The sequence below is a fragment of the Bos indicus genome, chromosome 29 (genome assembly GCF_029378745.1).
Source record: "Bos indicus isolate NIAB-ARS_2022 breed Sahiwal x Tharparkar chromosome 29, NIAB-ARS_B.indTharparkar_mat_pri_1.0, whole genome shotgun sequence".
NCBI classification, from domain to species: domain Eukaryota; kingdom Metazoa; phylum Chordata; class Mammalia; order Artiodactyla; family Bovidae; genus Bos; species Bos indicus.
This window is the reverse complement of record NC_091788.1, coordinates 49,418,329-49,441,612: the sequence shown is the minus strand read 5'-3', so window position 1 is coordinate 49,441,612 and position 23,284 is coordinate 49,418,329. Positions and strand designations below refer to the sequence as shown.

The window sequence follows — 23,284 nt, the reverse complement described above, 5'->3', positions numbered from 1 at the left end:
TTTTTAATATTCTACATATGTAGAATATCACTTATGGGATATCAATGTTTTGTCTTTGTCTGACTTACTTTCAGTTCAGTTCAGTTGCTCAGTCGTGTCTGACTCTTTGCGACCCCATGAATTGCAGCACACCAGGCCTCCCTGTCCATCATCAACTCCTGGAGTTCACTCAGACTCACGTCCATCGAGTCGGTGATGCCATCCAGCCATCTCATCCTGTCGTCCCCTTTTCCTCCTGCCCACAATCCCTCCCAGCATCAGAGTCTTTTCCAATGAGTCAACTCTTCACATGAGGTGGCCAAAGTATTAGAGTTTCAGCTTTAGCATCATTCCTTCCAAAGAATACCCAGGACTGATCTCCTTCAGAATGGACTGGTTGGACCTCCTTGCAGTCCAAGGGACTCTTAAGAGTCTTCTCCAACACCATAGTTCAAAAGCATCAATTCTTCAGTGCTCAGCTTTCTTCCCAGTCCAACTCTCACATCCATACATGACCACTGGAAAAACCATAGCCTTGACTAGACAGACCTTTGTTGGCAAAGTAATGTCTCTGCTTTTCAATATGCTATCTAGGTTGGTCATAACTTTCCTTCCAAGGAGTAAGCGTCTTTTAATTTCATGGCTGCAGTCACCATCTGCAGTGATTTTGGAGCCCAGAAAAATAAAGTCTGACACTGTTTCCACTGTTTCCCCATCTATTTCCCATGAAGTGATGGGACCAGATGCCATGATCTTAGTTTTCTGAATGTTGAACTTTAAGCCAACTTTTTCACTCTCCTCTTTCACTTTCATCAAGAGGCTTTTGAGTTCCTCTTCACTTTCTGCCATAAAGGTGGTGTCATCTGCATATCTGAGGTTATTGATATTTCTCCTGGCAATCTTGATTCCAGCTTGTGCTTCTTCCAGCCCAGCATTTCTCATGATGTATTCTGCATGTAAGTTAAATAAGCAGGGTGACAATATACAGCCTTGGCGTACTCCTTTTCCTATTTGGAACCAGTCTGTTGTTCCATGTCCAGTTCTAACTGTTGCTTCCTGACCTGCATGTAGGTTTCTGAAGAGGCAGGTCAGGTGGTCTCATATGCCCATCTCTTTCAGAATTTTCCACAGTTTATTGTGATCCACACAGTCAAAGGCTTTGGCATAGTCAATAAAGCAGAAATAGATGTTTTTCTGGAACTATCTTGCTTTTTCGATGATCCAGCGGATGTTGGCAATTTGATCTCTGGTTCCTGTGCCTTTTCTAAAACCAGCTTGAACATTTGGAAGTTCATGGTTCATGTATCGCTGAAGCCTGGCTTGGAGAATTTTGAGCATTACTTTACTAGCGTGTGAGATGAGTACAATTGTGCGGTAGTAACATTCTTTGGCATTGCCTTTCTTTGGGATTGGAATGAAAACTGACCTTTTCCAGTCCTGACTTACTTTACTTAATATGATAATCTCTAGGTCCATCCATGTTGCTGCAAATGGCATTATTTTGTTATTTTTTATGGCTGAGTAATATTCCATTGTATATGTACATATTTGTGTGTGTGTGTGTGTGTGTATACATACACATGGACACACACACATTTTTTTATCCATTCACCTGTCAATGGGCATTTAGGTTGCTTCCATCTCCTGGCTATTGTAAATAATGCTGCTGTGAACACTGGGATGCATGTATCTTTTTGAATTAGCATTTCGTCCAGATACATGCCTAGGAGTAGGGCTGCAGGAATGTATGGTAGCTCTATTTTTAGTTTTTTAAGTAAACTAAAGTTTTTAAGTAAACTAAGTTTTTTAACTTCCATACTGTTCTTCATAGAGGCTGCACAAATTGACATTCCTACCAACAGTGTAGAAGGGGCCTTTTTTCTCCACACCCCCATTTATTATTTATAGACTTTTAAATGATTACCATTCCAACTGGTGTGAGGTGATACCTCACTCTAGTTTTGATTTGCATTTCTCTAATAATTAGTGACAGCGAGCATCTTTTCATGTGTCAGTTGGCCATCTGTGTGTATTCTACAGAGAAATGTCTATCTAGGTCTTCTGCCCAATTTTTGATGGGGTTTGGTATTTATATATATATATATATATATATATATATATATATATATAAATATATATATATAAAACTGTATGAGCTGTTGAATATTTTGGAAATTAACCCCTCGTTGGTAGCATCATTTACAAATACTTTCTCCTAGTCCACACTTGTCTTTTCATTTTGTTTATGATTTCCTTTGTTATGCAAAACCTTTTAAGTTTAATTAAATCCCACTTGTTCACTTTTGTTTTTATTTCCATTACCCTAGCAAACAGATCCAAAAAGAAATATTGCTGTTATTTATATCAAAGAGTGCTTTACCTATATTTTCCTCTGTATGTGCACTCAGTCATGTCCAACTCTTTGCAATCCCATGGACTGTAGCCCACCAGGCTCCCCTATCCATGGAATTTTCCATACAAGAATACTGGAGTAGGTTCCCATTTCCTTTTCCAGGAGACCTTCCCAAACCAAGGATCAAACCTGTATCTCTTGTGTCTCCTGCACTGGCAGGTGAGTTCTTTACCAGCTGAGCCTCCAGGGAAGCCCCTCTGTTGTTTATTGTATTTTCCTCTAGGAGTTTTATAGTCTTACATTTAGGTCTTTAATTCACTTTGAGTTTTATATGGTATTAAAGAATGTTCTAATTTTACTTACACACAGCTGTCTAGTTTTCCCAGCACAAGTTAAGAGACTATCTTTATTTCATTACATATTCTTGCCTCCTTTGTCATAGATTAACTTTCCGTAAGTGCATGGGTTTCTGAGTCTTCTATCCTGCCCCACTGATCTCTATGTCTATTTTTGTGCCAGTACCACTGTTTTGATTACTGCAGCTTTGTAGTATAATCTAAAGCCAGGGTAGCTGATCCCTCCAGCCCCGTAATTCTTTCTCAAGAGTGTTTTGTCTATTCAGGATCATTTATGTTTCCATACAAATTTAAAAATTTTTTGTTCTCATTTTGTGAAAAATGTCGTAGGGATTGCACTGAATCTGTAAATTTCCTTGGGTAGTACAGTCATTTTTAACAATATTGATTCTTCCAATCCAAGAACACAGTATATCTTTCCATCTGTTTGTGGTCATCTTCAATTTCTTTCATCAGCATCTTATAGATTTTGGAGTAAAGGTCTTTTGCCTTTTTAGCTAGATTTATCCCTAAGTATTTTTTTCTTAGGGATGTGACAGTAAATGGGGCTGTTTCTTTCATTTCTGTTTCTGATATTTCATTGTTAATGTAAGGAAATGCAACAGATTTCTGTATATTAAGTTTGTATTCAGTAACTTTGCTGAATTCGTTGACGAGTTCCAGTTCATCTTCTGGAAGCATCTTTAGGGTTTTCTGTATGTAGCATCATGTTATCTGCAAACAGTGACAGTTTGACTTCTTTTCCAATTTGGATTTCTTCTTCTTCTCTGATTGCTGTGGTGAGGACTTCCAAAACTATGTTGAATAAAAGTGGTGAGAGTGGGCAGCTTTCACTTTTTACATTTAAATTGTGCTCTATTTTTATATAAGGAGTTATTAAATTCAATTTATTTTCTATGTGTCTAACTAGTTATCCCAACAGTATCTGGATGCATCATCTTCTACTGACTTAAATTGTCATCTTTATCATATTTCAAACTCTCATTTAATGTGTATCCATTTCTAGACTGTCTTATGGATTGCTGATGGGCCTGATGATGGGCCAGACTCAGTTATTTGACTTTCAAACTTTATGATATACTTATGAGTACAACAGAGTTTCCCTCATCTCTCTAACTCAAAAGAGGAAGCCACATTTCACACAGTACAGTCAACCACGGAATCCATGGCATGGCCTCAGACCAAATCACTCTAGACACAGGATTGGCTCTTGAGTTGGACAGGAAGCCTGGAGTGTTTATAACTGAGTCCTTGCATTGACAACTAATAAGGTAAGGGAACAGGAGCACTTGTTTCTTCCAGGCTCACACAGCCGAATCCAGACAGTGGATGCCCAGAGGTCATGGCTCTGACCCATGTAGGGTCAGTAGTGGGTAGGGGGCCATTTCATACTCATGTATGATCACAGTTTCAGGGCATCTTATGAAAACTGAATTCAGTAACTCAAAAAAGTAAATAAGCCTAATTCGAACAGGAAAAGAATGGCAATAAGAAAAATCTGTAAGGTGTAGCCAGTCCCTCCCTTCCCCAGGCCAAGGAGAACAATGGGCATGATAAACTGTTATAGTTGGAGTGATGTTATAACCAGTGCAGGTCAAAATGGTTTCACATCATGACCTGGACAACAGTGACTCAGTTTCCTTATCTAACCTAGGTCACCTGTACCAATGTGGTTTTTCTAGCCTCACCCATGTGAAACTGGCCCAGAGGAACATGGCCCCTATCCCCTGCCCTCCTGGCTTGGGTGCTCTCCTTTACTGCCCTGTAAACAAAAAGTAGTGCCTAAGAGCAGATTCTAGAGCCACAGCACAGCAGATGCACCGGTTCCTACCTGCTGGACCTTGGGTGGGTCATTTAACCTCAGTTTCGTCTTCCCATTTATAACATGGGGATAATAAGAAAGAGTGCCTTCCACAGAGGGTTACTGCGAAGATTAAATGAATGACTAATGTGAAGCACACAGTATGGTGTTGACATATGTAAGGCTATATAGCGTTAGTTAAATGCATGCCCTACCTCACGATGAGTCATTCAGTTCATCTTTATCACAGTAAGTGCTTGACAAGGTCAATGGAGAGGGGAGTTCGAATGAGTAAAATCACCTTCAGAAAAAAGTGTAGTTGCATTCTCATTAGACTACTTAGGACAATGGGTAATCTTTAAAATCTGGTGCTTTCCTGGAGCAGGTGCTTTCAAGAATTGTATAGGACTTACATTACATGCTCATTTTTTTCACATAAATTTTAGAATCAGCTTGCATGATTTAAAAAACAATGTGTGTGGCCATCCATATTCTGCTGGTAATTTCTACTGAAACTACAATCAGTTTAGATTAACCTAGAATTATCTTTTCTTACAAATATTTTTTTACTTCCTAGCCAAAAAGAGAGATTTATCCATATGTTCAAATCAGTTGTAATGTGTCTCAGTATTTTTTAGCCCTTTGTTCATATACATTTTGTGCAGTTTGAAATTCATCATTGGGTATTTTCAGACAAGTGAAAGTGAAGTCGCTCAGTCGTGTCCGACTCTTTGCCACCCCATGGACTGTAGCCTACCATGGGATTTTCCAGGCAATAGTACTGGAGTGGCTTGCCATTTCCTTCTCCAGCGGATCTTCCCAACCCAGGGATCAAACCCAGGTCGCCCACATTGTAGACAGACACTTTACCATCTGAGCCACCAGGGAAGTCTACTGATTTTAAATTTGGTGATCATTATTTTTTTCAACTGAACTTTTCATTTTGAGATCATTGTAGATTTACATGCAGCTAGCTGTGAGAAATTATAATAGGGTCCATGTAGCCTTAGCTCCAGTGGTAGCATTTTGGGAACTGGGACATGATCACTGCCAGGACACAGGCCGGTGCGGGGGAGCTTGCTGCCCTCGTGCAGCCCTCTGAGAGCCACACCCCTCCTCTCCCATTCCGCTTCGTCCCTAGGCCCTGACAAGCACTACTCAGTTCTGCGCTGCTTTAATGTTGTCACGACAAGAAGGGTCTAAAAATGGAACCAGTGCACTCAGGGCCTTCTGAAACTGGCTCTTTTCACTCGACACAGTTCCCTGAAGATTCATCCAGGTTGTTGAATGTATCTTTGCCTTCCTGGCATGACCCTATTTTAGGTTTATATTTTTAAAGCTGATGGACCCTGGTTATTGTTTCCCTTTTTCTGCACTGACTATCATAGATGAAATCAGTATGTGTTTTTTCATTATGCCAACTGTCAGATCAGTGGAATTTTGGCTCCAGAAAGAGACTTTGGAAGATTTCAGTAAGAATGTGATTATTTTAAAATACATATTCTAAAAGAAAAAAAAAGCTCTTGTGAAAAAAAATTGTTTTATTTGCTCTTAATTTTCTTTTTCTTAACCACTTTACTGAGGTATGATTGACATACACAATCTGTATGTAATTAATATACACAATGTGACAAATTTGGAAGTAAGTATATACCTATGAGACCATCACCACAATCTAGGTCATAAACATACGCATCACCTCCCAAAGTTTCCTTACGCCCTTCATATCATGTATATTATTTCCTAGGGACACTACCACGAGACCTCCCCTCTTACCAAATCTGGAAGCACACAATGCAGCTCTGTTGACTACAGGCCCTGTGCTGAGCAGTCGCGCTCCAGGACTCATTCATCCTGCAGAGCTGAAACTCTGTGCCCTCTGACAAATTCCTCTAAGCTGCCTCCCCCCTGCCCCTTGCAACCACCATTCAACTCTCTGCTTCTCTGACTATTTTAGATTCTTCATATAAGTGGTATCATACAGTATTTGTCCTTCTGTGTCTGGCTTATTTCACTGTCCTCCACATTCATCCATGTTGTCACAAATGGCAGGATTTCCTCCTTGTGAAAGAATTCTTGTACAACCATTCTATTTCTGAACGCTACCAGGATTCGGGGTGGGGGTGGGGAGTGCTTTTTACATCGTTCATGTATGATAGAGAGTGGGACAGAAGGAAGCAAGTTTGTTCCCAAGGGGACAGATGCAAGCATTCAGGGAGCCCCCAAGGAGGGGCCTGGGAGCCCTGGGGCCGTCCTGTGGGCGGTGGGAAGAAAACATTCCTGTCTTCAATGCTCCCCCTAGAGAAGGCCTCACTTTCTCCCATTATCTTCCTGTCTTCTCACCAGCCCACCCAGTTCTCTCTCTCTTGTCTCTGTATCTCTCTGTGACTCCCAGTCACCTTGAAGCTCCCTGCTCACCCCCATGTACAGGCGCGCTCTTAGGGCTGGGGTGAATGCAAACAAAGAATGGGAATCTTTGCGAGAGCTCTGGGGGAGGGTAGGCTAAGCTGACCATGGCCTCAGGCTCCCTTGAGGGGAAATGGGGTTTGGCTGGGCTAGCCCATGAAGCCTTTCACTTCTCTGGAGCTGTGCCTACCACCATCACCCCCTTCCATATACACACCCAGAGCTAAGACGGACAAAGAGCAGTTCCAATCTGAAGCTCCGATGGGCTCCCCCAGGGTTGATGTGTGTGGGGTCTAGGCACAAGAGCTGAAGGAACCTGTGAGGCTCAGTGCGGTGCCCTGTAGGCAGGTGGAGGAAAGGATGCCTCCTTGCCCTGTGTGTCCACTCTTCTAGGCAGAAGGTTCAAGCAGGCTCACTAGGCTCTGTGCAAGCCCCGGGGGACCAGGAGGAGCCAGAGAGGGGCCACCCTGCTCTCTCAGAGATGCTGGTCTCGTCATCAACACACCCTGGGCACTGCGTTTCGAAGGAGGCCCAGCACTACCATTCCAGTGAGGACAAAGTCTGCTAACCCTGCACACATCTTTGGACTAAAGAATATCCCTAAAACAGTAACAGTACTTGCCCTTAGCCAGGCCATGTGCTCAATGCTTTATAAACATTTCACTAATCCTCACATTAGACAGCTTTTGACATAAGAATATTATCGCTCTTGTTTTATATATAATCAACCTGAGGCTTGAGAGGTTAAGTCAGGCCCAGGGTCACAAAGCTAGTGTTGACCCTGAGCAGTGGATCTGGTGAAGCCACTGTGGCTCCTCCCACCCTCCCTTGGTATCATTTTAAACAAGTCAAGCTCTCTCTCCTGACCTTCTGCCCTTCCCCAGGCTGGGGCTGACTCATGTCCCTCTCTCAGAGTGGCCAACTGCTAAGCCTCAGATTGGACCACAGAGAGCCCATCTCCCCTCCTGTCCTTAATGGATAACCGGGTGTTTGTCTGTGGTGAAGGGTTACAAGCCGTCTCCTTCGATCCCAAGGCTGGGGAAGGTACAAGTACGTCTTTTTGTTCCTCATTATCTTCAATGCTTAATCCGCATAGGGCCCATCATGGCTGCTCTGTGAATGTTTGACGAATAAGCAAGTGAATGAATAAGCAAGGAGGGGTTTGCACCCAGGGCTGTCAGGTGAAGGACCCTGGCTGTGGTCCATCTTCCTCAAAAGACCTGCCCGGCCTGCAGTGAGTCTCCAAGCAGCAACGAGGCCTCTGTGCTCCTTCTGGAGCGCCTTCCCTTGCTCTTCCTCCAGGGCTCAAGTCCCCACTCACAGAGTCCATGGCAGTTAAAGTCCAGAGCTAATCACAGAATCCACCCCCCCTGGAGCCCACTCCCTTCTGCTGCTGTTTTAGAAATGCAGGGAACTCAAATGCAGTCAGTTTAATGTCCTCCAGGGTCTTGTATATAGACAATTTCAGTCTTCACAGATCAAGAGATCAAGGCCTGGGGATGGCAGATGTTCCCACGTAGAAAACAGTGGTACCTGGTGAGGAACTCAAGGCCATGCATGCTGAGCTCAGGAGTCTCTCCGCCACCAGGCCATGTTCACACGCTTTCCTTGCTTGGTTGCCCCAGTTCTGCCCTCCCCAGGAAGGAAGTCTACTCCCCGTTCCTAATGGCAAGTCTCCTGTTAACCTGAGAACCAAGGGCCTTTAGATCTTCTTGTTCCCAGAATAATAATTCTCACCAGCTCCAGAGGCATGGGAATGGGCCGGCATTAACAATGGGGCAAGTTCCCGGTGAAAGGCTCCAAACGAGGGCTCTTAGACTGCAGGTGATGGAGCTGGACGTGAGGCATGGAGTGAAGGGCCTGGCCTTCTGCAGCCTGCCCACCTGAGTATGGGCAGTGGTTTGAAAGACCAGTCACATGGAGGCCAGGTTGCTGTGCCAAGCGTGAAGCCACTCTGCCTGTCACTACTGCCTGCAAAGGCAGGTCCTAGGCCTCTGGCTGGTGGGGAAAAAGTAGGAATTGCATTTGATTCCATCAAAGATGGTTTTCCTATTAAAACATGACTCGTGTTAAAACGCAGGGCTTAGTTCAGAGTAAACATTTCGAACTGCTGAGGAGAAGCAGAGATTTATAACACAGAGCAAGACTTAAAAAAGTAAAAGCCCCTATATACTGACTGAGGCCAGGAAAGCTGCCCTAAAATGCCAGCTCAGTTCAGACACAACTTTATCCAACCTGCTCCGTCTTTGCTTCCAGCAGCCCCCCTGGTTCTTCATCTCAGGACTCCCAGGTTGGAAGGTCTACAGCCCAGCCTGGGCCTCAGGCCCTCCTCGCTCCCTCCTGGCTTGAGCTCCGGGGCAGCCTGGATGACCTGGGCTCCCAGGACGACCACCCTGTTCTGTGCCCCTAAACAGTGGCCTCCACGAGCTTTGTTAAGATTCCTCTCCCGGGCCCCACACTCACTGCTGCCTCTCTCTTTCGAATCATATACACAAAAGATGGTCAGAGGTACACTCTCCACGATGCTTTCCCTAGTCGCACAAAACCTAATGACTGTCTTTTGTTTCTTTCCATTTAGAAGCATTTCCCTGGCAACGCTGTCTCTCCTTAGTCAACAGCAGCTAACTTCATCCTTCCCCTTTATCAAGATATTGTTTAGAGCAAATAACTCATTAACTGGTACAGCAACTTGGGAACCCTTTCACACTGGCTCTCAAGAGGACTTTTCTCCTGAGAACGGGGCACCCCACAGAGCTTAGGAAGAGAAGTGTCTGTGGGAGTTTTGGTAAGAGCTCTGACAGCAGACAGGCAGCTGTCTGTTAATGACTGTGCCCGGTACCTTCCGTGATTGGATTAAGTACCTTAACAAAAGGGAAGCCAATGTGGCTGGAGGGACCTGCCACATTGGTATCCCTGTGGCATCTCCTCGGTGGCCGAGGTGTGTGTGTGAAGGTCCAAGGCCTGCTGCCGGCACCACATAAGCTCCAGGAGGTCATATGGGCTCAGTCCCCACTGATTCCTCAGTGACCCAGCAGCATTCTCTTTCAATGGAAAACATACTCATGTGGTAAACAGACTGTGTTCCAGAACTTTCTAGGTGACATCCCTTCTCTCCCTCCTTTGCCATAGTCAGGGGTTGGAAAAGCAACAGATCTGCTTTCTCGGTGCCTCTGAAGTGAGTTCTTGGCAGAGAAGAATGTCCCTTGTCTATTGCACCAGAGTTCAGGTCAAGCTTTCCTAGAAGAGCAGGCTCACTGGCCTGGCTGGAAGCTGGTGGCCAGCTGAGAGCTTGTTTTGGTGGAGGGACCTGGGAGGAGCCCCTCAGCTCAGCCTGCTTACTAGAAAGTGAGGCAAGCTTCCCACCCTCCCAAGCAGACTTCTCCAGCCACAGGCATGGCTAGGAGTCTCCCCCACAGGGCAAGCCCTGGACCAGCCTTCAGAGAGTAGTCTGAGATACAGGTGAAGCTTTGCAGAGAGTCTGTCTGTAACAGAAAGCAGGACTGTGTTCCTTACACACCAAACACACTAGGTGTGTGCTGGTGTCCTGCATGTGCAGCAGGTGACTAAGAAGTGAAATGGCTTCCATCTCCAAGTTCTGCTGCTCTGCATTTACAATTTCCAGCCCTGCCTCACTCATATTTCCTGGATTTGACGTATATGCCTCCTGGGACAACCTGTGAGAACTGTGAGAAGTACAGAAAACTGGAGGTAGGGGTATGGAGTCCAGTGGATACAGAGGGTCTAATGGTCAGGCCTGAACAGACAGGGAAGGGGTTGCCTTGGAGAGGGTCCCCATCTGGACAGAATGTTCCCCTACGTGTGACAGCCAGCGCAGCTCGCAAGAGCATGTCTTCAGTCCTCAAATCCCACAGCATGCATGCCCTGACACATCACACCCAAGACACAGCATGCCTTACACCAGAGGGCTGCTCACACTGAGGCATGGGACCCTGGCCCCACTGTGCAGTGGCAGGAGCCATACAGATATTGAGCCTGGCAGCTGCAAGGTGGGTTGGTGTCATTCCGTGTGGGGTGGGAGGATGAGCCCATGCAGGCAGTAGAGGCCACAGGCCCCCACAACCTCTGCCTAGGCACTACAATTCCAAAGGCCTCACATAGGCTTTGGGCTTTTGGGTCTGGGGCTTATGGAAGCAGGTCCCTGCCCGCTGGTGCTATGATGCCATCTGCACAATGGTGCTTGTGGTTTCAGCTGGCCTTCCTTTGGAATAGGACTCCCAGGCAGGGTGGGCCAGGATACTTCTAGTCATCTCCCGACTCACCGGGGGTTGGGCCATCACCTTATTGTTGTTTAGTCGCTTAGTTGCGTCCAACTCTTTTTGACTCCATGGACTGCAGCACACCAGGCTTCCCTGACCTTCACTATCTCTCAGAGTTTACTCAAACTCATGTCCATTGAGTTGATTATGCCATTCAACCATCTCATCCTCTGTCGTACCCTTCTCCTCTTGCCCTCAATCTTTCCCAGAATCAGGGTCTTTTCCAGTGAGTTGGCTCTTTGCATTCGGTGGCCAAAGTACTAGAGCTTCAGCTTCAACATCAGTGCTTCTAATGAATATTCAGGGTTGATTTCTGCTAGGATTGACTAGTTTGATCTCCATGCTGTCCAAGGGACTCTCAAGAGTCTTCTCCAGCACCACAGTTCGAAAGCATCAATTCTTTGGCACTCAGCCTTCTTTATGGTCCAACTCTCACATCCGTACATGACTACTGGAAAAACCATAGCTTTGACTATATGGATCTTTTGTCAGAAAAGTGATGTCTCTGCTTTTTAATATGCTATCTAGGTTTGTTATAGCTTTACTTCCAAGGAGCAAAGCATCTTTTAATTTCAGGGCTGCAGTCACCATCCATAGTAATTTTGGAGCCCAAGAAAATAAAGTCTGTCACTGTTTCCATTGTTTCACCATCTATTTGCCATGAAGTGATGGGACTGGGTACCATGATCTTAGTTTTTTGAATGTTGAGTTTTAAGTCAGCTTTTTTACTCTCTTCTTTCACCTTCATCAAGAGGCTCTTTAGTTCCTCTTCACTTTCTGCCACTAAGGTGGTGTCATCTGCATATCTGAGGTTACTGATATTTCTCCTAGTAATCTTGACTCCAGCTTGAGCTTCATCCAGCCTGGTATTTCTCATGATGTACTCTGCATATAAGTTAAATAAGCAGGGTGACAATATACAGACTTGTTGTACTCCTTTCCCAATTTTGAACCATTCCATTGTTCCATGTCCAGTTCTAAGTGTTGCTTCTTGACCTGCATACAGGTTTCTCAGGAGGCAAGTAAGGTGGTTTGGTATTCCCATCTTGTTAAGAATTTTCCAGTTTGTTGTGATCCACATAGCCAAAGGCTTTCATGCAGTCAATTTTAGAACTAGTAAGTGTTTTTCTGGAATTCTCCTGCTTTTTCTATGATCCAGAGGATGTTGGCAATTTGATCTCTGGTTCATCTGCCTTTTCTAAATCCAGCTTCTACATCTGGAAGTTCTTGGTTCACCTACTGTTGAAGCCTAGCTTGAAGGATTTTGAGCATTACCTTGCTATAGTTTGCAAAATGAGTGCAATTGTGCAGTAGTTTGAACATTCTTTGGCAATGTCCTTCTTAGGGATTGGAATGAAAACTGACCTTTGCCAGTCCTGAGGCCACTGCTGAATTTTCCAAATTTGCTGGCATATTGAGTGCAGTACTTTAACAGTATCATCTTTTAGGATTTTAAATAGCTTAACTGGAATTCCGTCACCTCCACTAGCTTTGTTCGTAGTGATGCTTCCTAAGGCCCACTTGACTTCACACTGCAGGATGTCTGGCTCTACGTGAATGAGCACACCATCACTTGGGCTAAGCCAAACGTCCTCTTTATGGACAAGCCTGCACCAGTCCTGGCCCACTCGCCACCAGCCTGCATACTCTGTGCCTCACTCTAGTGAGAATCATGGTGGGGTCTGCCCTAGGCCCCTCTGACTCTCACCCACCCAGGGGATGGGAGAGTAGAGAAGTGTGCTGGGCCCACCTCTAGCAAGCCTATGTCAATGGTAAATCATCCTTTGCCCCATCTCGCTCCCTCACTTTTGGGGTTTTCTATGCTTTCCTGAGAACACAGCTGTGCCTGCCCATCCAGCCCCCCGATAACCAGCTCCAGTCTCGCTGTCTGACTCTAAGGCCCTGTGATGCAGGGAGCAGACATGCCTCTCCCGATAATGTCACTGGGCTGGGAAGCCAGGCCCCAGACCACAGCACACTGTGCCTGGCCAGGGGAGGAGCACACTCATCAGCAGGACATGGGTCCCATAAGGAGACTGGGCCCCTCACGTGCAGAGTCCCTGCCTGCCAAGTTTCTGTGATTATTTTGAAACAATTCCCAGCAATGGACACCCCACCTGGCCCAGCACTGAGTCTCCTCGCAGCCCCGGAACAACAGCTCCCAGCCCTGGGCAGCACGTTCCTGTGAGACAGCTGCTGTAATTGGATCTTGAGCCTGGCTGCCAGCACTTTGCACACGGACACGCCTGCTCCTAGGCCGAGCTCTGGGCTGTATAGACTGTGGCTGCTGGACTAAATGTGGGTCCCCACTCAGATGGCAAACCCTTGTTCAAGACTGGGGTGTCCTACTCAGCCCCGTCTTCAGCCCGGGACCGCTGGCCTCCAACCACAGAACCGCAGCTCCTCTGGCGCAAGCACTCCTCTGCCCACTCCCACAGGACAAACAAAGGACTCAGGGGCAGTTTCTCCAGCCAGAGGTCCCTGGCGTATATCAGTCCAGTCACCAGCCTAGAGGCCAACCCAGGTCCATGAGGGTCCTCGTGACCCGTGGCATGCCTGGTTCATCCTTCTGGTGAATGAAGGCAAGGACAGGGCCAGGGCTGGCTTGCTGAGGCAGGAGCAATAACTTGGGGTGAAGACATGGTAGTCTCAGCTGGGGACAGGGTGCCAGGGAGTGACACAGATGCCCTTATCAGGGTGTATCAAGTGGATCATAGCCCACAAACTGCAGTGGAGAGACTGTTCACCAAGTACAGTGACTGTCGAGGGTACCGGATTCCCAGGCCTCATGGCCTCGGGTTGAGGCTGGGAGAGCCCAGCCTGCCCACAGCTGCCCTCAGCGCTACACTGTGCAGAAGGCTTTGGTCAGCAGATACACACCCGTGAGCCCAGTGGTCCACACAGCGCCCCTGCCTGCACTGGGGCTGCTGCAGAGTATTCCAGAGGGCTTCCTGGGAACCTGGGACTCGGGACTGTTTGTATGGTCCACCCTCTGACACAGCCTACTCAGTGGCCTTGACCCCCTGACCCCAATCAAGGAGGGATGACTAGCCGGGGAGCGGCAGGTTCCCTTCTCCATTCTTCTCAGGCCCTCTGCTCAGTCTGTGGCCTTCCCTCCCCAGCCAGGTCCCAGAGCCCAGGGTACAGAGTTCTGACGTGTCTGGGCCAGCAGCCAGCAAGTCACAGAGAGACTGAGGACAGGGGCTTCCAGTCCAGACCCTGGTTCCCAAGGAGTCTCTCGGGCTGTAGTTGGGGTGTCCTGCGGAAATCCTGGTGGGATGGAAAATCCCCAGCCGTTGGGCCCCGGCTGAGCTGTGACCCTGCACTTTCCCCACCCGCCAGGGGTCAGCCGCTCGCTGCTTCCTGCTTCCCTTTGATGTCCCCGTGTGAGGGAGGGGTCAGTGCCCCTCTGGGCTTGAGCACACATGCTCACTGGGCTGCAACGAGCAGCCATGCTTCTGGGGCCTGGGGATGCTGGGGTCAGGCGGGGGACCTAGGGGGTGGGGAATGAGGCCAGGTGGAAAAACCCCAGCCTGGGCAGAGAGTTCCTGGGAAAGAGGGAAGGAAGGGGTGCCCTGAGACCACCAAAAACACGCCCACTCACCCTCCTGGGCTGTCTGATCAGGGAGTGAGATGCTATGATGAGTCTCTGTCTAGACAGGGGAACTGAGGCCTCTGGACAATCCAGGCACCGCCACTCGAATGGCCTCCTCGGGGCCTTCCTCTCACGTCTGGGGAACGTCCCAAAAGACTTCAGTAGTTGCTGCCATTTGCCAGGCCTCCACGCAGCACCAGGCCCCAGTCTGTGTGTGTGCCCTCAGCAAATCACCAGCTCTGGGCGGAGGGCAGAGCTCACAGAGCCAGGCCTGCTGGCCCTAGTGCCACCGTTCTGCATGCTCCCTGCTAACAAGGCAGGTGCTCTCCTGAACACTGGGGAGGAGGCAGCCTTTTAACCAGCCCAATAACCCCAGAAGGTACCTGCTAGTTTTAATTCTGGTTCACAGATAAGGAAAATGAGGCAAAGAGAGATTAGGTGACCTGCTCAATGACACGTACCTCATCTGTACTAGAACTGGCATCTAAATTGAGTGGCCTGGAGCTGTTTTGTGTGACAATGCTGTGCTGTCCTGGCAGGTCACACCTACACATTCTAAGGTCCCCAAGAGCCCACCAGGCCCAGCCACCCTGGAGAGGTGCCCCAGGGCAGCGGGTAGGCCGAAGTTCATGCAGCAAGGTCTTGAGGCAAGCTGGGGAGGGGAGGGGGCCCTGCTCTCTGCTCCTTCCAGCTGTAGGTTGGGGAGCAGGTCAACTCTCTAGAAGAACCTGAGAAAATGGCAGGGGCAGGGCCCAGATGGGAACCCTGGAGGCATGCGGACCTTCAGCAGAAGCCTGAAGGGCAGTTCGCCCTCCCTGTAGTAGTGGCTCATCTGCCTGGGAGTCCGGGGGTCTGGCCCCCACCAGCCTGTGCAGAAAGGGCTTTGAGATCCTGAGGGCAACACTGTGGAGATGCAGGTGGCTGGAGAGGTGACTCTCCCCACCCCTTTTAATGTTCAAACAATTCAGCTTGTTGACTTTGATGCACAGGGGTAGGCAGAGTGGCTTTGAAGTCAGCCCTTAGGGGACATTCCTATCAGCCCCTGCAGAGATAATCTCCCACCCGACCCTGGGACTCAATGCCATTCCTGGGATCCCCCCTAACAGCAAGGGACCTTTCTGGCAGCCTTGGGAAGAAAGGGCCTTAGGTGGGTCTTAGAGGAAGACTTGCCTTGGGATGGGGAGAGCGAGGGAGGGGCAGCCAAGGACACAGGCCCTCAGACACCCCTGCCCTCTGCTCTGCCCACCCCCCAGGCACTGATGTCCTCAGAGAGAGCCCAAGGGGTAGAAGGTGCTGGAGAACCATCCTCCCTGACCACCCAACCTGACCATAACCAGTGTGGGGCCAGCAGGCTCCACCTTGGAGCTCGTGATCTGCTCCTTTGTACTGTCTGCCAGCCCAGGAGCTCACAGAGGGGCGCCCCCATCTGATGGCCCCCATGTCCCAGCAGTGGGCCTGCACAAGAGGGACAGAACGAATGATGAATCAATAAATGACTCAGAAATTGGTTAGCATGGGTACCTTCTGAATTCTCAGATATCCAGACATTTAAGGAGCACAAGAAGCCAGGAAGTGGCCTGCAGCCTTGGCAGCAGGGGCGGCAGGGGCAGTGGCATGAGCAGCCGGCCGAGGCAGCCAGGGTCAGGGAAGCAGCTGCAGGAGATGGCATCCCCATGCACTGGGGTGGGCACAGTCCCATGGGGAAGCCAGGTGAGGGGTGACATTTGGTTCTGAGTAGCCCATGCAGGAAGGGAAGCAATGCCTCATCAGGGTGGCACTTGGCCCTCCCAGGTGCCTAGCTGGGGCCCTGGGCATCTCTCTGGGCTCGCACCCACACATGTGCAGGGAAGGCCTCTTGGGCTCCGAGGCCACCTCCCCAACAACGATAGCAGTGGCAGGCCTCAGCGGGCCTAGGGACTCGATTGCCTGGGAGGTCTTTGCCTGAGGACAGGCTGAGGAGGCCCCTGAGTCTAAAGGCTGGCCCTGCCACTCCCCTCCCCTCTCTCAGCCTGGTTCTCCAGCGAGAAATGTTTGAAAGTGCCCCTCTCTCCCCCAAGATCAGGACAGGGAGCCTGGCAAAGGCCTATGCCCTCCCCAGCCAGGAGAGCTTGGGGAAGGCTGGTCTCCTCAGAAATCCTGCTGTGTCAGTGCCCAGTGGTCTCAAGAAAATCACTCCGTGTGGCCAAGATGGTTTTTGCTGCATCCGCACGGACCTCCCTCCCTGTGCGGTTGTTCTGAGATTAAATGCAGTCGACAACGAAGTTAAGGCACTTCACAGTTACAGAGGGCTGGTGCTGCAGGCGTGACTGGTCTTCGGGTGACATGTGCCTGTACTAGGAGGCTATGAATGAGGCAATGTGAGAGCAGAAGCCAGGCCCTAGGACCTTGGGAACAGCCCCTGGGCCTGGCAGGATCTTGGCTTCCATCATGAAGAAGGTGCCACAGGGGCCAGGGGCTGGGCAAGAGGCAACATGAAGAGGGGACAGAACCCCAGGCCTTGTCAAGGAGTAGGTCCCAGGCAAAGCAGGCATGTGTTTTAGTGCATGAGTTAGTGTGTGTGAGGGTAGACGGGTGTGAGGAGCATCCGCGAGAATTTCTGATCAGCTTCCATCCCATTGCTATAGCCTGCAGGGGGGTTCAGCCTGGCAGGGGTGTCAGGGGAGACTGTGGACCTCAGGCTGTGGGAGCACTCTCCCTATGGCCCTGAATCCCAGGCTGCTGCTTTCCCACTGCTGGGAACTAGTCTCTGGGGACACAGGGGTCCAAGTCACTACTCCCATCCAGGTTTCACCTGGGTGTAGGTCTCAGCTCCTTTAAGCTAATCTCAAAGGTTCATTTGGGAGTCATGGCCACATGTTCAAGTCCAGGCTTGGATGCAGGGCAGAGGCTTTGGGGTGAAGTCTGGTCTTAGGCATCAGAACAAGCTGGACGAGGGAGGGAATGGGAGCCTTTGTTCTAGATGTACACAGATTCCTGGCGACACCAGGGGGCGGGGGCTGCGCAGAGTCCCTCTAAGGGCCTTTCGGGAGGGGCACTCAGAACTCTGCTCAGCTGCGTTTAAAAATTAGCAAGCGGAGGAGTTGGAGGCCCTGCAGTTAACCCCTTTTAAGCCTTTGAAGGTTGTTTGAACTGTTAATCAGGAAGGCTGAGCTGAAGGGCCATGGCCACCCCCGCCTCCCCCCGCCCCGAAGGCTTGTCCCTAGCTGGGTCTCTGAGGCTGGGCATTAAAGCCGAGAAACTGCTGTCTGCGTGGGGTCTGCTGAAGCCCCCTGCCCCCTCCAAGACTCTGATGTTGACAGCCTCTTTGTTTTCTCATCTCAGCCTATTCAAGGCCATTTTTCAGCTTGCTGGCTTTGCGTTAAGATTGGGGGGATTTTCCACCCTTCTGAGGTTATGAAATAGCTCAGCAAGGACGAGGCCTCCCTGCAGGAGTCAACCCAGCTTCTTCCCGCACGTGCTGCAGGGAAAGGCTCTTTATTCCCACAATTCCAGGAGTGAAATGAGACAGGAGGAAGGCCTTTGGGGAAGGGGGTTTCTCCTTGTCTGTCCTGGGGAAAGGCAGCCAGCAGAGAGCCACACTGGCTGGAGGTGCATCCCAGCAGGGCCATTTTTAGGCCAGTGGCCATCCACTGCCAAGGGTCAGAGGACCAGGAACTCTGATTTCAGTCTGGGCTCTGCAGGGGACACAGTCCCTGGGCAGGTGACCTTCCCCTCTTCCTGGTCTCTTGGCTTTCCTGCACCACTGTGGTTCTATCCTCAATCTTCTTTATAGGCTCTCCCTTCTGGCCTGGTGGTTAACACCTGAGCTCCTCAGGACTGGCTTCCCTTTGCTCTCCAAAACACTTCCTTGAGCAGCACCTGCAGCTTCCAGCACTGTCTGTGGGTCCCTGATTCCAAAACGTGTCTTCAGTTTGGCCCTCGCGCTTCAGACCTACATTCCAGTCACCAGCCCCACAGTGTCTTTCCACAATCTCTGTCTTTCCACACTTCACAGCACCAAGACACTGTTTGCTCCCACAAAGATCCCTACCATCCACCCTTGCCATGAAAGCCAGAAACCCCAGAATCATTCCCAGCACTTCCCCTTCCTAGCTGCCCAAGTCAGTCCAACACCAGGCCAGAGTGTTTTCACCCTGAGATCTTTGGAAGAGTTCTGCTTCTCTCTGCTCCCTTCACCCCTGCCCAGGCAGGCCACAGTCTCTAGCATTGCAGGGCCTCTGTCCCCTTCCAGTACCTTCTCCACTCAGAGGAGGGGGATCATTTCAGAATGAGAATCCCAGTGGGCCACTCTCTATGTGGAACCTTTCAGTGGCTCTCAGCACTCTTAGAACAAGGCCAAAGTCAGCAGCAGGGTGGCCTAGCTGGCTCAGCCTCCACCTACAGCTCCCTCCTCTTCGCTTGTTTCCCATGTCTGGCCTCTTTTGGACCTTCTGGCTCACGGGCTCCCTCCACCAGGGGGCCCTTTGCCTTCAGCTCTTGTCCAGCTGCTCCGCCCCCATTTCCCCAAGGGAACTTTTAGAACCCCAGACTAATTCCTGGTACAGACCCTGTTCCAGGTGGCCCCTGTCATGAAACCCCTGTGTGTTCCCACCCTCAGAGCACTCCCCTCGGGATGCTGTAAAACACAAATGCACACAGTGGGCAGCTTCTCTGCCCACTGGACCACAAGCCCCATGAGCACAGGGGCTGCTCAGTTCCTGTTCCTATCGAATTCTGACTGCCTGGTGAGTTTTCAACAAAGATCTTTTCAATGACTCAATCTATAAAATGGCAATGATGGCTGCCCTGACTCTCAGACAGAATCTACTGCCTGGGCAAGTGCTGTGTAGGCGGCAGAACACTTGCTGTATATGGCCTGGAGTGCAGGCGGGCTCTGCGGGGGCCTGCTACAATGTCCCAGAACAGCACAGCAGAAACAGGCTCCGTAAGCAAGCGGAATGAAGGAAGAGGGGCTCCCTTGTTGGAGGGAGCAAGTGGGCCACACTGGGAAATGGCTCCCCACTCTATAAAAGTAATTTGCCCCAAGACTACTTCCTGTCACACCATCAGCTATTCCTCACCTCTGCCCTCCTGGACATACACTCAGGCAGACACAATCTGGCTCTCTGCTCCCATCGGGCCCTATTCACAGCCCAGGGTCACCTATGTGGCCTCTGGACTGAACTGCTCTGGTGCACACTTACCACAGCTGGCCTGGGCACCCAATGGCCCTGGCCCTCTCTCCCACCCCCATCTCTACCCTGAAGCCCAGCCAGAGCCTTGGTAGGGGCCCCCTCGGTCTGGGCAATGGCCTGAGGAGTTGGGCGTGGGCCTGAGCTGGGGATAGGCTTGTGTGCAGGGCACTGGCCCCCCGGGGAGTCCTCATTCTATAACACTAATTGCTACAATTAGCAGGAGAAAAGGCTATTAGATCAGTTTCTTCTCCAGGCTAAAGCCTGGCTGCTGGGGAGGGTGAGTCCTAGCCCAAAGCTTTTCGAAGCAGCAAAGATTCTTCCATAAAGGAGGCCACATTTAAATTGCAAACAAGGGCCTCGCCCAGCCCAAGGAAAGGCTCCCAGGATAAGGCTTTAGTTCCCCAGATGGAGCGGCTGGGGAGCAGGTACAAACTCCAGTTCTGGGATTCTTGTACCATCCTGATCTGATCAGAACTTTGGTTCATCCAGGTGCCCATCAGTGACCCAATTCTGTAGGGCCTGCCAGCAGGGAGGAACACAGCAATGGCTCGAGAAGGAAGGACAGTGCTGGGGGCCAGTCCCGCCCCCTTGCCCCACCAATACCAGGCCTGCTCTGAAGCCCCCTCAGATGCCTCCTCCTCACAGGGCTTATTGCAAATCTTCTGGGTCTGCTGTCTATCAAGAGCTAATCACTCATCAGTCTGTGCTAACTGGAAAAGGTGAGAGGGCCATTCAGCCTCTACCTAGGTCACCTCTAATTTAAACAAGTCACAGGTGCCTATGCTAGAAATGGCTTAGGGACTGCAGCTTAAAGACAGTTCCAACTAAAGCCCCAGGTGGCAGCCCACAGCCTTGGGATGGAGGCACCTGCCAACCTAGAATTACACGGTTAGCCAGGGAAGGGCGTTCTCCAATTGGCCGAGCCTGGGTCAGGGTCTCAGGAGAGGGTGAACTGTGTATGATGGATATGGCAGGATGTAGGTCAGGGCTTGCTTCATTTAAAGGGCCAGATCAGAGATCAGCCCGGCCCCCAGAGCTAGTCTCACACAGCAGGACTCACCTAGGGTGCCCCCCAGGGGATATATGGCAATGTTTGGAGACATTTTTGACAATTACAAGTGTGGAGGTGCTGCTGGTATCTATTGGATGTAGAGGCCAGGCAAGCTGCTAAACATCCTATGATAGCCAAAGGACAAAGGTCAGCCCCCCTACCAGAAAGAATGATCTGGCCCCAAATGTCACCAGTATGGCAGTTAAGAAACCCTTGGTCTGTGGGGCTGAGATTCTGACATGCTGTGTACTTTCTCACTGCGTTCTGAAAATGGATGCACACTTTCCTGGCCTGGCCTCTTCCTTCATTCAACAAATCAATGAAGCCATTCAACAGAAATGCATGACGTACCCCGCCGTGTGCAGACCCTGTAGAAAAGACAGACACGCTCTCATGGGGCCTCCCTTCCGGTGGAGGAGACCAGCAGGCAACAAATAAGTAGATGCCTAAGGACAGAAAATACTGTGGCGTAGTCTATGCCTACAGAAGCTTGAAATGTAGTGGTCACCTAGCAAGTGCCTGGAGGGGCCAACTAAAATGGCAGAGGTCTCTTTGACAAGCAGCATTTCAGGTGATACCTCAAGGAGAAGAAACTGTAATGGGAAGATCATAGGGAAGAAGGAGCCAGGCAGAAGTAGCTGGTGCAAAGGCCCTGAGGCACTTGGCTGGTTGGAGAAATAGGTAGAAGGCTGGTGTGATGGGAGCTCAGAGAGGGAGAAAGACAGTAGGCAGGGCAGATCTTGTAAAGCCTCATGGAATTTGAATTTAATTTCCTGAAAATAGAAGCTACTGAGGATGCCTGGTAGAGGAGGTATAGGACACACATTCATTCGTTTGTTCTTGGCTTTGGGGACTCTACTGCATAGGACATGGGATTATTCACAGCCCTAAATTCATGAAACACTGTCACCCCATAACGGTCTGTGGGAGGCATCCCTGTGTTCTTTTTGATTTTCTATTTAAAGCTGTTCTCTGTCCTCCTCTCCTTCCACTGTAAACAGCTGCTCCAGGGTAATTTATTTATCACTGTGCGCACGTGCCCTGGTGATGCATGTAGTGTCTTCTTGCATGTCTGGATGGTGCGTAATTGTGATTTAAATACAGAACTGTATATTGAGGCCCTTGTTCTGTTCGGCATTTGTGTCCCTCAGTGTCACGTGTGCACACGTCTCCATTTTGTGAGGTGTACATCCAGTCCTTCCTAGTAGCCACAGCGCCAGGTTCCAACTCCCCACCCCCACAGGCCAGGCTGCACAGAGTATGCACACACACAGCCCCTTGTTCTGGTGAGAACTGCTCTCACTGTTTACCCGGGAGGGAAACTGCTAGGTTGCAGGTATTGAATATTTTATTTAAGGAAGAAGTGCTGGATGGCTCTCCAGAATGCCTGTGCCTGTCTCTATTCCCACCTGCAACACACAGGAGGCTTGTTTCCTGCATTTCTGCCAACACTGGCATTATCCTACTTTCTAATTCTTCTCAAATGAATATCTATTGCTTTTGTTTGCCTTTATCTGATTATTGATAAGCTTGAGCGTCTTTTCACATAGTTGTTAACCCTCCTGCAAAAAGTCAACTAATATATTTTGCCCACTTTTCTTTGGGGCTTTTTGTCTTTTTCTTATTGATTTGTGAGACTTTTGGTGTATTTTAGCCATTGTCTCCTCATCAATTATATTTGTCTCAAATATCTTGTAATATGTCATCTATAACCTGAGCAGAGTAATGCAAGTAAGAGCGAAAAAAGGGAAGACACTATTATGAAAATAGTTTTGACCTTTGCCATGATGGATTTATTTAACAGATAATTAGCATGTATTCAAGTTCATAAATTTTAGTCTTGAGGTTTGTGCTTTCCGGGTCCTGAATAAGATCCCAAGGCCACCCTGCGCCATGAAATTCTTCATAGTTTCCTCCTACTACACAAATGTCAAGTACTTTTTAGTTGTAAATCTTTAAGTGCCTGTGGAGCCTGTTTTTCCAGGGGATCACATAGGAATCCACACTTATATTTCTCCATTTAGGGCTAACTTTCCCAATACCATCTTCTCAATAGTCTGTGGTGCCACCTCTATTTCATGCCACCTCCCTTTAGATGCAGGGCTGCCTTTGAAGTTTCTTCTGGGCCTCTGTCTCCCACCATTCCAATTACTGAGGCTTGGAATATGCCCCAGGATCTGCTGGTACAAGGCCTTCTCTGTTCTCCTTTTCCAAAGTTCACTTGGTGTTTGTAGATCTTTTTCTTTCACATACACTTTAGAATATGTTTGTCAAGTTCCTCAAAAGCTCCAA

The 23,284-nt window shown here is 49.2% G+C and overlaps 2 protein-coding genes across 3 annotated transcripts in view; one reads left to right on the top strand and one right to left on the bottom strand.

Moving 5' to 3' along the window:
* KCNQ1 (potassium voltage-gated channel subfamily Q member 1) overlaps positions 1 to 23,284 on the top strand; it is a 381,156-nt gene that overhangs the window by 205,577 nt on the left and 152,295 nt on the right. The gene's annotated exons all lie outside the window — the stretch shown is intronic.
* LOC139180554 (uncharacterized) overlaps positions 1 to 23,284 on the bottom strand; it is an 84,571-nt gene that overhangs the window by 57,687 nt on the left and 3,600 nt on the right. Inside the window, exon 2 of the mRNA XM_070782402.1 lies at positions 1 to 23,284. This exon is cut by the window's left edge and continues 57,687 nt beyond it. Coding sequence (XP_070638503.1) covers positions 23,238 to 23,284 — 47 coding nt within the window. The 3' untranslated portion in view covers positions 1 to 23,237.